Source organism: Neomonachus schauinslandi, chromosome 8 (genome assembly GCF_002201575.2).
Source record: "Neomonachus schauinslandi chromosome 8, ASM220157v2, whole genome shotgun sequence".
Taxonomy (NCBI): domain Eukaryota; kingdom Metazoa; phylum Chordata; class Mammalia; order Carnivora; family Phocidae; genus Neomonachus; species Neomonachus schauinslandi.
The window spans coordinates 143,727,966-143,743,513 of record NC_058410.1 but is presented as its reverse complement, the minus strand read 5'-3'; the positions used below and the strand labels follow the sequence as shown (position 1 = coordinate 143,743,513).

The following is a 15,548-nucleotide window of genomic DNA, read 5'->3' as shown; positions in this document are numbered from 1 at the left end:
GACACCCAGGTCGGGCCCAACCCACCAGAGGGTCCTCCAGCCTGCAGAGATCAACACCGGGGAGGTGAGAGTCAGGGGACAGGGGACACCCAGGTCGGGCCCAACCCACCAGAGGGTCCTCCAGCCTGCAGGGGACCAACACCGGGGAGGTGAGAGTCACGGGACAGGGGACACCCTGGTCGGGCTCAACCCACCAGAGGGTCCTCCAGCCTGCAGGGGACCAACACCGGGGAGGTGAGAGTCTGGCGGCAGGGGACACTCGGCCCCGGAACGCGGGACCAGAAAACCTCCTTCCGCCGGAGAAATTCAGGCCGAAGTGAAGACGGAGAGGCAAAACGAAGCGAAGCCGTCGGCGGGGCCTGGCAGGAGGGGCAGAGTCGCTGAGGCCGGAGGCAGAACTTACCGCCGCCGAGACGCCGAACTAAAGCTCCAGGCCGCTCATCAGTCCCAAGGGTCGGAGGGGCTCCATTGGCCGTCCGCCGGCTCCGGCTCCTCGGGGACTCACCGGGGCTCCCTCCTGGGGTCCCTGCGTGGTGGCCGGAATACGTTCCGACCCCAGGGCTCGTTGGCTCTCAGCGCAAACAGACACTGACATGAGGCCAAGAAAGATGCACGCAGCGTTTATTGGGGGCTGCCACTGGGAGCAGAAGTCCCGGCCGGCTCCCGGAGCGACCGCGCTTTGCAGAGGAGCTGAGGCGGGAAAGAAGGGGCGCCCGGCTCGCAGGGGCGCCGAGCCGGGAAGCTGCGCGCAGGCGCAGTGGGCGGCACAGGCTCCTACCTGCCCCGCGTGTCTCATTAGCATGTCAAGTCTCCGCCCCCGGCCGCGAGCGTCAGGATTGTCACGAGGAGAGAGTGGGTGAAGGGTCAGCGCTGGCGTCCCCCGCGGCACAGGCTGGTTTAGGCCGGTTTCTTCGGCCGACTTCTTTCTGGCAAACATCCCGCTTCCGCATTCCTATGAGATATACCGCTCAAAAAAAACCCAACACGATTGCTCAGCCTTTTCTTCTAAGGTGACACGCAGGGAGCCATGGGCTTTGTGGTTAGGGCGGGGGTGGGGGGTCCAAACACAGCCTCTGTTCTATCTCGGGACCGCTTTTGATGGCAAAGTTAGGAAGGGTCTCCTGGAGGAAGTGATGGTTTGGGGGAGACCTGAGGACTAGGAAAGAATCAGCACATTTGGGGGCCATCTGCCCAGGGCCCCCGCGTGACTCACCTCCTCCTAACCCCACTCATCCCCCTTCTCATTTCCCATCTTAAGTTGGTTTGGAGGAATTTAAATGCCTATCCCAAGTGTTTGATTTTATTTATTTTACAAGTGATTTCCCACAGTATACCCTCCAGCCCACCCACCACCCCTCTCTTCACCAACACTCACTGGCCTTTTTCTCAGAATGAAGGTCAGGGTTGAGTTCGGCATAAGTGAAAGCGTCTAAAAGATATACAAACCTGCTCAAAGCTTTATTGTACAGAATGCTGAAAGACTGTAAGGCTGTAAGTTGCTTAAAATCAGCATAAGAGTTATTAGTGACAGAGGGAAGCTGAAGGGACTGCTTTTTAGGAAGACTCCATTTCTGCTGTTTCTCTGGTAAGCCCCATGTACTCGTGTTCTGTATTTCACCTTGCATCTGAGTAAACCAAAGAAGCTCTGTTCCCACTCCAAGACGGAGGCAAGAAAGTGCATCATTCTGAGTTTCCTCCTAGGCCCCCATATGCCTGATAACATCTGAGAAGAAGTGGGCCGAGCATGTTTCAGGACACTAGCTTCCAACAAACCTCGGTTTTCACTGGTGTCAACATCCCCGACCTTTGGGGTTTTATAGAATAACACCAGTCGCCTTTGATTGGACCCTACCTGGATTCCTTAAGGAACATGCACCCTGGACCCCTTTCCAATATAAGCTCCTAACAGACACTCCCTTCTCTGAGTCCCCAGACTCTCTGTCTGCTATATTGTATCACTTACACTACTCAGTTTACTGCTCTCGCTTTTTCCTGGCTTGCCTTCGATTTCTATGCTGCTCAAAGCCCAGGACCCTCTTGGCGGGTCTTTGGACCCACCGGGACTTCACACCTGGCCTGCCTACTCATGAGCAGCACTGGTTTCCCAACTGGACTTGCAGACCTGTGCTTTTGGTTAAACCTGTTCAAATAATACTGTAACAAGAGAACCAAAAATAAAAACAACACATACATGTTAATAACCCAGTCTTCCATCTTACCACGTCAGCTATTTCAGCGCCCCATACTTTCCAGAGGTGTCCATGTGTCACTGCTGTAGTTTTTAAATACTTTTTTTCAGCCCACTTTCTACAATTGGATTACTACCATTTAAGCCATCACTTTAGATACCTGACTCCGTTCCAGGATCCTCTATCCCAGTTCTCAACCTATGATTTGCAGATTTGGGGGGGGTGGGGTGGTCCCTGATACACTTTCAAGGAGTCTGCAAGGTTAATACTATTTACATAACAATAATAATGACATTATTTGTTTTTGCTCTCATTCTCTCACTACTGTACAATGAAGTTTCTAGAGATGACCTGGCCTATGATACCCCAACACGGAGTACAGACACACATGTGAGGGTCCAGACCATCTCTAGTAAAAGCCAGATATTAGATTTGCAAAAATGTCAAAGAATGCCACATTTCTCAATAAAATTTATTTTGCCTTGGAAACAAGTTATTTTCATAAAACACGTTTTTATATTAACTTACAATGGGTTTATTATTGCTATCTTAATATAAATTATAAATACATTTTTAAAATGTCTGTTTCCATCTTCAATGCCATAGATATTGACAGATATAACCCAAATGCTCTTTGGGGTCCTCAATAATTTTTATTTTTTTATTCATTTTTAAAGATTTTATTTAGCAAGAGAGAGAGAGCAGGAGGAAGGGCAGAGGGAGAGGGAGAGAGAAAATCTCAAGCAGACCGCTGAGCACAGAGCATGCAGGGGCTCGATTTCACACCCCTGAGATCAAGACCTGAGCCAAAACCAAGAGTTGGACACTCGACCGACTGCACCACCCAGGGGTCCCTCTCCATAATTTTTAATGTCTAAAGGCAGCCTGAGGTCAAAAAGTGGGAAAGTGCTGCTTTCTCCACTGAACCTGAACCCGGGGATCCACCTGGTTCAGTACTCACCTGCTCAGCTAAGACCCTAGACTTCAGGCCACACTCAGTAACTGAGTACTGACTCCCAGTTTATTTTGGGGACACCTGAGGTAGGCCGAGATGTGTCTTCATCCTTCTCCAGCTCAGTTCTAGGCTGGGAGGGCTTTGCTGTGTGGTCTGGAAAGCTCAGGGGAGGGGTGGAAATGGACCGTCAGCCCCTGTGCCCCTCGGCTGTGATGGCGAGGCTCCCACCCCCCTGGCAGCTTCCTCTGTCCCTGACCTCCGGCGGTGGCTTCCCTCCCCTCACAGCATGCTGTGTCCAGATGCCCCCACCCTGAGTCCACAGCGTCTGACATCAACCTGAGCGTCAGGCTCAATGTGTCACTCTGATGGGAGAGCCTGTCACTTTCACACACTCTTCATGGGTGGGAGCCATGTGGCAGCCCCTCTCTGAGGCTGGACCCTGCCCCATGGTTCCCAGCAGACGAGTTACTAAAGCAACAGCCTACTGAGGGGCGGATGGGGCTGGGCCTGAAGCGGGTGTCGGAGGGGCTTCTGGAGGAGGTTCTTCCGTGTGTGCACCGGGAAGGAGGGCCTGTTTCCTTCCGGGGTGCTGTGCAGAGATGGCCAAGGCTTCTCTACTTGGCTCTGAGGCCAGGGCACTGTTCGTGGGGGCTGTGACGGGTCCCTGTCCTGTGGAGGATCAGGCCGCCCTCAGGCACCAGGATCCCCCGCGCCCCTGTGAAGGCTGGGCAGATGAAGAGGGGGCTGTCATCAGACCCCAGCCTGAAGAAGGGTCTCAGGGGCTCAGAAAAGGGTGAACGGGGACATGTGTAGATGTGTGATCTGTCCCTCATGTTATAGAAGGAGATATCTCCAGCTTCGTAGTCCAGGAAGACGCCCACCCGACGAAGACGCTCTTTCAGGGGAAGAATCCTCTCAGGGGAAGACAGGACCCGGTACTGGTTTCCAAACATCTCCAGGGTCCAGAAGCCATTCTGGGGAACCAGTAGGGCCTCCCCTTTCCTCTCAACACTGTCTCTGCAAACCCCCACAGCCCACACCATCACGTTTTCGACCTCCACCTCCCAGTAATGCCTCCCTGAGGAGAAGCTCTCCAGGCCCAGGACACAAGGCCGGCAGTCGAATCTCTCCGGGTTGTCGGGGACACTCTGCCTGGAGGGGCCTCTTCTCACACTTCTCCCGTCCTCCGTCAGGAAGAGCTCAGGATGAGCAGTGTCCGGGTCTAGGACCACGTCGGCTGCAGAAGAAGTCTCCAGTTTAGGCCTGGGGTCTCAGGAGATGGTGCTATTCCTGGACCCCGGGGAGGTCCCAGAAAGGTGGTGGGAGATCCCTGTGTGGCGGCCTTTTCCATGAAGGGCCCTTGATCCCAATTCCCAGGCAGCTAGCTCACAGAAGTCCTAAGGCTGTACTTCTGCCTCCTGGGTGACAGGAGCCTGGCCTCAGATAGGGGATCATCAGGGGTCTAAAAAGGTGGATAGTTTAGCAAAGGAACCAAAATTCATGGCTCCCGCTTTCTCTCAATTTTCTCCGCTCTGTCCCCTTTTCTATTCAACACATATGGTCTCTGGGACTCTCTTTAGTTAGGAACGTTCCAGTTTGGTTTAAACCAGCAAAGAGGCCCATCCTGCTCCCTCTCCCAGTGAAGCAATTAATGCCAATTTTCCCCTGCAGATTCCTGGGTAGTAAAAGCTCCTTTCATTGGTTCTCCGGATTCCATCAGTTTCACCAGGTGACAACTGATTTAAATGACTCCCAAGGGCACCCTTCCCAGGAGAAAAAGGGAGGGTCATGTCTCCACAACCTGCTTCTGCATTAACAACATGGGTCTGACGCCTACGTCTCTGCCCTCTCGGGAAGTAGGAAAGGCTTCGGACCCCTGACATTCTGCAGATCTCCCACCTACAGTTACTACTCAGCTGATCGACATTTCTGTCACGTGAACGTGATTTTCTCCTCTCCCCACGTTGTTGACATGTCTGACTCTGACAGTTCTGAAATTCACCTAAAGAGGAAAGGTTCGAGTACCACAGTATCTGGTAAAGCCTGGATTGCTTGGTGCTTTTGAGCAGAAGGGGAGAAATCATAAGATGCGAAGTGCTCATTAGGATGAGGAATTCGGATCCTATGCTCTCTCTCTTGACCAACCCCCTCCCCTCACAGGCCATTCCCAGAGCATCAGTGTTCCCCAGGAGCAGAGAGGTGTTTCCGGACACCTAAGCATCCCCCCCTTGAATTGGGTGTGGGGAAGCTTATTGCTTTTCCATCACTTGGTTCTCCAATTGTGCAGAGTCTATACCATCTCCCAAATTAATCCAGGATCCAAAGAGCAACAACTAAAATGTAAATGTATGGTAAAGCTCTGGTAATGATAGATAAAATTATGCTAAACAAGAGGACATCCTCAGGAGCTGTGGGGATTCCCTGATGGCAGAGCTGGCACCCAGCGCTGCGGCTCACCCCAGCCCCTCCGCCTCCCAGCACCCCCTGCCCATCTCCTCTAATACGCCCTGCTGGCTGCCAGGGGGCAGACGCCTGAGCTCGGAGGGCGTGTCCAGGGCGCTCACCGGCCTGTAGCAGGGCTCGTCTCCATCCTGCAAGGGGACAGACACACAGAGGAGCTGCAGGAGCTGCTGGCAACCGAGCAGAGTGCACACCTGCATGGACTACTTCAGGAAATGGTACACTTACGTAATTCTTCTTGAAGTTGCTCTGAAAAAGAAACAGAAACCAATTCAGGTCCTCAATAGAAGAAATCAGAGAATTTGAGTTTGTGTTAAACGAGGGAGGGTGGGTCCTTCGTGATCACCCCTGTCCCCCGCTGCCCCTGCCTCTGGAATTGTCAAGATTCCAGAGACAATCGATGCACCGGAGGCTGGATGTTATCACTGCTCATTAGGTTTGCATTGGTTCAGAGCGTGGGGCTGAGTCTGCAGAATGGGAGCAAGCAGGTGGGAGGGTGAGTCCCTGGTTGCCATGGGTCCGGGCCCCTTGCTGTGGCCTCTGTCCATTTCCTCCCTGTCCCCAGGCTTCTAGCTGCCAGAGCCGTGGCCCTGTGGGACCTATCCTCCTACTCTTTTACCTTTTATTTGATGTTCTTTCTCTTTTTCCGCATGGTCTGTCTCCAATTCCTTACATGCAATTTCCTTCTCTTCATTTTCAACCTCTTTTCCCCTGTGGAGTTTCCTGATGAGACAGATGCTCCCGGTGGTGAAGAGGAGCAGAGAAGGCAGGATGACAGCGAGGCCCACCGTCCAGGGAAAGGTGCCGGGAGCAAAGGATTCTGAAAAGGGAGCCAGGAGAGTCCCATTCAGTGAGAGAAAGGAGAGCCCGGATGAGAGGGCCCCTCACGATGCCCTTGGGAAGGGCTCCCTGGGGTCCCTGCTCTGTGAGCTTCTTTCTCAGAAACCCCAGAGACCCTGGCTCTGCAAGGGCTCATCCCACAGGAATTGCCAGGGCTGGGGGCCCAGGAGCCAAAAAAGCAGGAGCCCCTGAGGCTGCCATGGGAAGGACCAGGGTGAACACGGCTCACCAGCCACCACTGAATCACCACAGCCGCCACCCAGTCACCACCCCTTCTTGCCCGAAAGATTGCAATTCCCCGCTCCCTGCTTCGTCTACACCCTCTGCAGTCTGTCCCCCGCACAGCAGCCCGAGTGAGATCCTGTTACTTCTCTGCTCAAAACCCTGCAGTGTTTCCTATGTCACTCAGACTCCCTCAACAATCCTTGCCTGCACACCAGCCAGACCTGTCCCTTGGGGTTCCTTGAAGCTGTCCGACATGCTCCTGCCTCAGGGCCTTTGCATGTGCTGTTCCTACTCCCTGGGTTGCTTGGTTCTCAAGTATCTGCACGGCTCATTCCTCACTTGCCCAACTGCCATCTTTTCAAGTGAAGACTTCCCTGACCATCCTATTTATAATTACAACTCCCCCTTACTCCAGCACTCCCTGTCCCCTCCCCCAACTAAGTTTTTCTACAGTATTTACCTCCATCTGATATAATCTGCAGATTAATTATTTCACTTACTGCTCTCTGCCACCCTAGAATGTTAGCCCCATGACGGCAGGGATCTTTATGTATTCTGTTCACTGATTTATCTTCAGTCTCGAGAACAATGCCTTGAATGTAGGTGATACTTGTTAAGTATTTGTTGAAGGAATTCGTGCATGTCTGTAGATAGAGAATCCCTCCCACCCTTCCCTTGAGAAATGCCATGGGCAGGAAGGGAGAGATTCAGCAGGCAGCCCTCTGGGTGTAGATAGACACTCGGCCAAACCACTCTCCATTTATGATTGTTCTAAATGTTTTAAAAATGGCTGCAGGGGCACCTGGCTGGCTCAGTCAGGAGAGTGTGTGACTCTTGATCTCAGGGTGTTATGAGTTCGAGCCCCACGTTGGGTGTAGAGATAATGTAAATAAACTTTTAAAAAAATGCTGCAGGATAAGGACTGTGACAGAGAGACAACTCTCAGAGAAGACTTTGATTTTCCCCTTGAGGCAAGACAAAGGGAGAGTCTTCCAGTTCTTCGGGGCTCAGGGCCCTTCCACCCCACGCTTCTATCTCCCCATCCCCGTTCCAGGCTCCGCTCTGTCTGTCTGAGGACCTTGCCTCGGCATGATGAGCCTCCAGAGGGCAGGGAACCAACCTGGGATGAAAATCACAGTTTCCTTCTCCTGGCCAAGCAGGGTGTTGTTGACGGAGCAGGATGTGTTCCTCACACGGCAGTCCCTGATGACCACGGCCGTGGTGACCATGAAGAGGCCGTCTGCGTCCGCCGTGTAAGCCTCCTCCAGGGCCGGCATGATCGCACCGAGAGGGTCCCTCCACACCGCACGGGGCTCCGGGAACCAGCCTCTGGACGTGCACTCCAGCCGCACGCCTCCATCCTCCTGGCCCTTCATTCCAGTGAGGGGCTTAGAGCCCAGGCCTGGGGACAGAGACCAGGGAGCAGCTAAAAAGGCAATGGCGTCCTAGCCTAAGTGTCTTAGATCAGCTCTCCCCGGGGAGAGCCAAGGGATGGAGGAAGGCAGCCAGGGGCCAGTGGCCGGAGAAGCGGGTTGTTCGCGTTCAATGCCTTCCCACAGGACTCCTGCTGTGAAAGGAGTGAGGAAAGGAAGGATGCAGGAGAGGAAGGAAGAAGACCCCGGCGTTGCACAACATCAGGAGACCAGTATGCCAATACATCATGAGGTCTCTGAGGGCACTCGGCTTTGTGCTCCACCCGTGACCCCATCACAGTGACGCGCATCCGTCTGTCTCCTACCGAGTGACTGTGGGTTTGGTTGTCTCACTTCTGGGTGAGTGCGTCTGCTCTGACCTGAAACAAGCAGGTTGCGGATTTCACTTTCCGTCCTGCGGGCACTTCTCAGCAGCGCTGGTCTCCCGAAGCTCGAAGCTCGGGAATAATCCGATAAGGACAGAAGCCTGCTGGGCCAGGTGGAATCGTGGGAAACTTTGTGACCTCAAGACGTTGTCCCTGCTCTCCCGGCTTAGGGCTGCACGTGACACAGGTCATCAGGAGTGGTTGTTTTTAGGAGAATGGACAGAACTAGAATGCAGAACCAACCCTTACCCCAGTTCAGAGACGTGTACCTCCCAGGGGCTCAGTCAGCCAGAGGATGTCCTTAGATCCCTTCACAGCATCTACCACTTAGAAAGATCTGGGTGCTCCTGGGATCCTCGGGATAACGTATCACCTCCTCAATGTCAGCAGAACATCACAAAAAATCCTGATTCCAGGCTCTTCCCAACTTACACCGTCTATAAAAGAATCTCTAATAAAAGAGAAGTCTGGTTCAAGACCTGTTAAGTGCACGGTCCTAGAAGACTTCTGCCCCTTCAGCCAGGGGTCTAGTGATCATCCAAAGTTCTTAATTAAATTAAATTTTATTTTAGAACAGCTCAACAAAATAAAATTCCTGTTTATTATTGGACAACATTGTCTCATCCAAATTTCTTTAAAAAAAAAAGATTTTATTTATTGAGGCGCCTGCGTGGTACAGTCAGTTGAGCATCCGACTCTTGGTTTCAGCTCAGGTCGTTATCTCAGGGTCCTGAGATCGGGCCCTGCGTGGGCTCTGCACTTAGCATGGAGTCTGCTTGTCCCTCTTACTCTGCTCCTACCCCTGCTCTCTCTCGCTCTCTCAAATAAATAAATCTTAAAATATTTTATTTATTTGAGAGAGAGACAGAGCAAGCACGAATGCGGAGCAGGCAGGGAGGGAGAAGCAGGCTCCCCGATGAGCAGGGAACCCAACTGACGACTCCACTCAGGGCTGGATCCCAGGACCCTGAGATCAAGATCTGAGCCAAAGGTAGACGCTTAACTGGCCATAGGCGCCTCACATCCAAACTTCTTAATTCCTTTGTTAAGGCAATCCCAAAAATTAAAAGACAAAATGAAGACAAATTAAAAGACAAAAGACAAAATTAAAGCAATCATGTAAGTCTTAGCGCTACCAGCTCCATCTGATTTTTGCCAAGAAGAAATAAACAAAAAACAAAAAAACAATTGGACACTGAAAGGCTCAGGCAGAAACTCTGAAGTGTGATAAGACTCAAAAGAATTCAAGTTGGAAGGAAATTCTACAAAATGGGGTTCCATGGGGTTCAGTCAAGGCAAGTTTGAGACAATAGACTTAAGGACAAAATCAACCAGCCAATGAACCAAACAAACAAAAAACATAAATAAACATTCTACGACTCAGTTCAGACTGGGGCGGGCCTGGCCAGGGTCATGTTTACAGGGAAAGAACAGAGGGTTCCTGCCACATACAAACCCATCCTGGTCAGCCGTGCAGTGCTGCTATGAACAGAGTCAGGACACCAGGGTTGAGAAACCCTCCTGCCACAATATTTCAGTCTAACGCTCTCCCAACTGAGCTATTTCGGCTGCTAATATTTCAATATGTTCTATTAATCACATACAAGGTTGCCCTTCTAGGTGACAAAGATGGCGTCTCCTACCATCTGTGAATTGAGGTCCCCTGGGGAGGCCACCCTGTCCTCTAAGCCTTACTTCCATTGGTCTCATCGACTGAAATGCCATTGATTTAGGTGTATCTTAAAGGCTCTTCCAGCCTTCAAACGTTTCTTTTAAAGTATAATAAACTGGCCCTGAGAATGAGGTCATACCTTAAAACCATTATTAATAAACACCTAGGGGGCGCCTGGGTGGCTCAGTTGGTTGAGCGACTGCCTTCGGCTCGGGTCATGATCCTGGAGTCCCGGGATCGAGTCCCGCGTCGGGCTCCCTGCTCGGCGGGGAGTCTGCTTCTCCCTCTGACCCTCCCCCCTCTCGTGCTCTCTGTCTCTCATTCTCTCTCTCTCAAATAAATAAATAAAATCTTTAAAAATAAATAAATAAAAAATGAACACCTAGAAATCCTGGTTTGTATGCCACTTCTATTCTAAAGCCTTGCCCAAGTCCTCTGGTCAAATTCTCTCGTTTTCCTGTGGGGCCAACAGGCTTGATCCTTAATCATGCTTTAATGAAATCATCTGGACAAGTCACTCACTCTCACTACAATTAGTATTTGGAGAAAGGGAAAAAAGGCAAAATTACTATCTATTGAGACAAGGGACGTCCCTATGTTGTCCCCATGCGGTTCCTGACAGTGGCTCTTCTCACTCTCAGAGTCAGTTCGATGACAGAGTCTGTGGGCCCCTCTCTGGACCCCCGGTGCGGGGTGCTGTGCTGGGACTCCACGTGGGGTCCTCTGAGCCCCCGAGGGGTACAGCTCACTCTCTCACTTCGTTCTGGTTGTGCTCGATTTCCATCCTGTCAGGGAAGCTATTCTCCCCCAGCCCCCCTGCATTCTCAAGCCCTCTCTGCTTTATTTTCTCTGCAGTGCTCACCACCATCTAAGATGCAGTTTAATTAAATATTGTATTGATTGGGCGTCTGGGTGGCTCAGTCGGTTAAGCGACTGCCTTCGGCTCAGGTCATGATCCTGGAGTCCCGGGATCGAGTCCCGCATCGGGCTCCCTGCTCAGCAGGGAGCCTGCTTCTCCCTCGGACCCTCCCCCCTCTCATGTGCTCTCTCTCTCTCTCACTCTCTGTCAAATAATAAATAAAATCTTTATAAAAAAATAATAAATAAAGTTTCATTGGGCGCCTGGGTGGCTCAGTCGGTTAAGCGACTGCCTTCGGCTCAGGTCATGATCCTGGAGTCCCAGGATCGAGTCCCGCGTCGGGCTCCCTGCTCGGCCGGGGGTCTGCTTCTCCCTCTGACCCTCCTCCCTCTCGTGCTCTCTCTCGCAAAAAAAAAAAAAAAAAAAAAAAAAATATTGTATTGATTGGCTGTCTGCACTCTCCAGAACGTGGGCGCCATGAGGGCAGGAACCTTGGTGTATTTTCTTCACTGCTTCCACCTCGGTTACTTGGAATAGTGACTTGAACATAGGAGCGGTTTCTGAAGTATTTGCTGAATGAACTTACGAATGTCTGTGATGCAAGGGGGCCCAAAGAGAAATTTTCCCACTCTGAATTTTTTTTTTTGCCTTTTTAAATGTGTTTATTGAAAATTTAAAAATATATTGTGGCTCACATTTGTGGCATCTATTTTATTGCTAATGGACTGTACAGCTTTAGATTAACATCCCCATGTGTCATCCTGATTGCCTCCAGACTCTCGATAGTTTAAACTCACTCTAAAACATTTTTCTTTTTTTTTTTTAATGCTTTAACATTCTTTTTTTTTTTTTTTTGGAAGATTTTATTTATTTATTTATTTATTTATTTATTTATTTATTTGACAGAGAGAGACATAGCGAGAGAGGGAACACAAGCAGGGGGAGTGGGAGAGGGAGAAGCAGGCTTCCTGCCGAGCAGGGAGCCCGATGTGGGGCCTGATGTGGGGCTCGATCCCAGGACTCTGGGATCATGACCTGACCCCAAGGCAGACGCTTAACGACTGAGCCACCCAGGCGCCCCCTCACTCTGAAATTTTGATATCAGCTATATATTTGTTTTTCACTCAGTTTATAACTATTTATTAAGCACCTACTAGGTGTCAGGCAATCTGCTCAATGCTGGAGATAGAGTGGTGAATAATTGCTGTTGTTTGTCAGATCCTGATGGGTTCTGGTTGAGATTTGGATAATAAAGCTTAAAAAAAAAAAAAGTCCAGTAACAAAAGCCTGCAAAGGTACTCTCAGGGTACTCAAAAATTTTCAGTTCTCCTGGGCACATAGTTGGGACTGTAGTTCCCCTCTCCTGTACCAGGAGGCATAACCATGCGACTTGGTTTGGTCAACGAAATACGAGTCTAAAGAACATGGAGCAGTAATGATTTGCCAGGCTCTCTTTCCCTCTGCTAAGGTGAACTGCAAAGCTCCAGATCCCTGAGTGAGGTCCGTGTGGACTAGAGCCCCACCTGACTCACGAGGACATGTTTCACGTGTCAGAAATAGACCTTTGTTCTTTTAACCTACTGGGTTCCGAGGGCTGCTTGTTACCAGAGCATCTCCTTGCATGTCCTGACTAACACACACATCAAAGACGATTAAAAACACGGCCTGACCACAGGCTCGGGGAAAAGGTTAAAAAAGCAGATCTCAGGCTCAGAATGGAGATAGCGTGATATGATGACCACTTACAGCTTTAGGGAGCAGATTCATCCATTCAGTTGCTATTTGTTGAGCAGTTCTTACGCCCCAGACTCTGTTCCAGACATGGGCTTACAAAAGGAGCAAAACAGTAAACATCCTTCTAGCCGAAGAGACAAAACACACAAGACAAGTAAGTAAAATTCACATAGAAGGCTATGGGAGCGGAGGGGAAAAGGCAGGAAAGGGAGTGAAAAGGGTCCAGGATGGGGGTTGATCCTCCCAGTTGTGGGAAACTGACTAGAAAGAAGAAACGGTGGGGTGTCTGGGCAGCTTGGTTGGGTGGCTGCCTTCAGCTCAGGTCATGATCTCGGGGTCCTGGGATTGATCCCAGAGTCAGGCTTCCTGCTCGGCAGGGAGTCTGCTTCTCCCTATGCCTCCCCCCCGCCCCCCCCGCCACCGCCCCGGCTTGTGCTCTCTCACTCTCTCAAATAAATAAATAAAAATCTTTTTAAAAAAAGAAAGAAGAGATGGATTGAAATCAAATGTGAAAAACTTGTCTTTGGACTTGATGAAAAATGTATGGAGCATCCTATGCTATTGGTAAGAGTGTATATTAGCACAAGCATTTTAGAAAACAAATTTATAGTATCTATTAAAGAAGAAGAGAGGGGCACCTGGGTGGCTCAGTTGGTTAAATGTTTGCTTTCAGCTCAGGTCATGATCCCGGGGGCCTGGGATGGAATCCCGCATCGGGCTCAGTGGAGAGCCTGCTTCTCTCTCTCCCTCTGCTACGTCCCCTGGCTCATGCTCTCCCTCTCTCTCAAATAAGTAAATAAAATATTTTTTAAAAAGATTTAATTTATTTTTTGACAGAGAGAGAGACAGTGAGAGCAGGAACACAAGCAAGGGGAGCGGGAGAGGGAGAAGCGGGCTTCCCGCTGAGCAGGGAGCCCACCATGGGGCTCCATCCCAGGACCCTGGGATCATGACCTGAGCTGAAGGCAGATGCTTGACCGAATGAGCCACCCATGTGCCCAAATAAAATTTTTTTTTTTTTAAAGAGGAAGAGAAATATTTCTCATTATACAGCACTTCTAGGAACATGCTTCAATTGGGAACTTTGAGAATGGGCACATTATGAACTGAATTATGCCCCCCTCCATTCCTAACCTCCAGTACCTTAGGATGTGAAGAAGATACCAGTACATACAGAGAAAGATACCCAGGATGTGTCCACACAGAGAAAAGGCCATGTGAAGACACAGTGAGAAACTGACCATCAGCAAGCCAAGGAGAGAAACCTCAGGAGAAGCCTGATCTTCCTCCAGAACCGTGAGAAAATACATTTCTGATGTTTAAGCTGGTCTGTGGTATTTTGTCAGGAGAAGGCAGTGTTCTATTTGTTGATATGAGTAGTGGTCACATGGGTTACAGTTCATAGTGATTCAGTAATCTGTACATTAATGTTTTATAAGTTTTTCTGGATGTGTATTATAATTCACAATGAAAGTGTCTAATTCTAAAGCAAGTCGCTGAGCAAGACCCTTGGAGATCTCTAAGTAGGCATGAGAATTATCTGTAGCAGTTAAAGGCTACAGCGGAGCTCTGTGTGCGCTTCTCAGGAATTGATGCCCACAGCCTGGCAGGGCAAGCCCACTCATTTGGTCCTTGGGCAGGAGGAAGCCACCTTCCCTGTTTATTTCTTTTTAATATTTTATTTGACACCGAGAGAGGGAGAGAGCGAGCACACGCAGAGAGATCAGCAGGCAGAGGGAGAGAGAGAAGCAGGCTCCGGCTGAGAAATGAGCCAGGACCCCGGGATCACGACCTGAGCCGCAGGCAGACGCTTCACCGATGAGGCACCCAGGCGCCCCGCCACCTTCCCTGTTTTAAAATCTGCTGGGCTGCAGTGGGCCTGAGGTTAGGAGAGAAACTTTCCTAAGGGTCACCCGGAAAAGCAACGCAGCAAAATGAAAGGACACACCTGCCACCATCAGGCGCACGATGGCCTCGTCGTAGGATCTGCCTTCTTGGAAGTAACAGTGGTAGATGCCGTGGTCGTGGGCTGTGACGTTGCGGATGACGAGCGCTACGCTCCCGGTGTTGATGCGTTCGCTCACAAAGGTGGTCCTTCCCCGGTACTCCTCCATCTGCTCCTCCGTGTTCTCTCGTCCGCCCTTAGACACGAGCACCGCCCGGGAGAACTGCTCGCGGAACCAGCGCACCTCCATGCGCTGCGCGTCTTTCTCGGGCGAAAGGTGGCAGTGGAACATGGCGTCTTCTCCCACCATGGCCAGGACTGGGTCAGCCGGCCCCACGACAGTAAACTGGGCTGTTCAACAAAGGAGCAGAATCAGACGGCGCGGCCATCAGAGATCTAAGGCAGGAAAGGAAGAGGATATTCCGGGGGACAGAAGTAATCTTTCTAAGGCCACAGGGGCTTCCTGAGCTGACCTGTTGGGGGCCAGTAGCTGGGGTTGGTGGGCAGCCACAGACAGCTGGTGGGCGGATCGACTGAAACGGCTAACACTTATTAAAAAGCACATACTGAGGACCTCGTGCTGACCCTGGCCTTACAGAGATTTTCCCTCTATCCCCCCGATCTAGCGCAGGGCCTGGAGGGTAGGATACACTTGAGGGGTCCGTTATGGTACCACCAGCCACGAACTAGTCCCCACTGGAATGTGCCGTAAATGTAAAATACACACCATTTGGAACTGTTAGAATAAAAAATGTCAAACATCTCACTGTTCATATTTTACATCAATTCAAAATTTAAATAACAATATTCTGGTTATTTGGGGTTAAACAAAATGCATTGTTAAAACTTATTCCATCTGTTTCTTTCTGCT

The 15,548-nt window shown here is 50.6% G+C and overlaps 2 protein-coding genes across 2 annotated transcripts in view; one reads left to right on the top strand and one right to left on the bottom strand.

The window, feature by feature from the left end:
- LOC123325518 (histone H2B type 1-C/E/F/G/I) overlaps positions 1-15,548 on the top strand; it is a 388,315-nt gene that overhangs the window by 276,043 nt on the left and 96,724 nt on the right. The gene's annotated exons all lie outside the window — the stretch shown is intronic.
- LOC110586951 (butyrophilin subfamily 2 member A2) lies at positions 3,759-14,942 on the bottom strand. The gene is made up of 6 exons (XM_044917237.1): positions 14,681-14,942; positions 7,790-8,071; positions 6,255-6,424; positions 5,833-5,851; positions 5,709-5,735; positions 3,759-4,381 (listed from the first exon to the last, which is right to left on the bottom strand). The coding sequence occupies exons 1-6, from the start codon at positions 14,925-14,927 to the stop codon at positions 3,759-3,761; spliced, it is 1,368 nt and encodes a 455-aa protein (XP_044773172.1). The 5' UTR covers positions 14,928-14,942.

Coding starts and splice junctions, on each gene's coding strand:
- LOC110586951 (XM_044917237.1), bottom strand. CDS start 14,927: ATGGAGGTGCGCTGGTTCCGCGAGCAGTTCTCCCGGGCGGTGCTCGTG. Junction 8,072..14,680: donor CGTGCGCCTGATGGTGGCAG/GTGTGTCCTTTC, acceptor CTCTGTCCCCAG/GCCTGGGCTCTAAGCCCCTC. Junction 4,382..5,708: donor ACGAGCCCTGCTACAGGCCG/GTGAGCGCCCTG, acceptor CTTCTTCTGCAG/CCGACGTGGTCCTAGACCCG.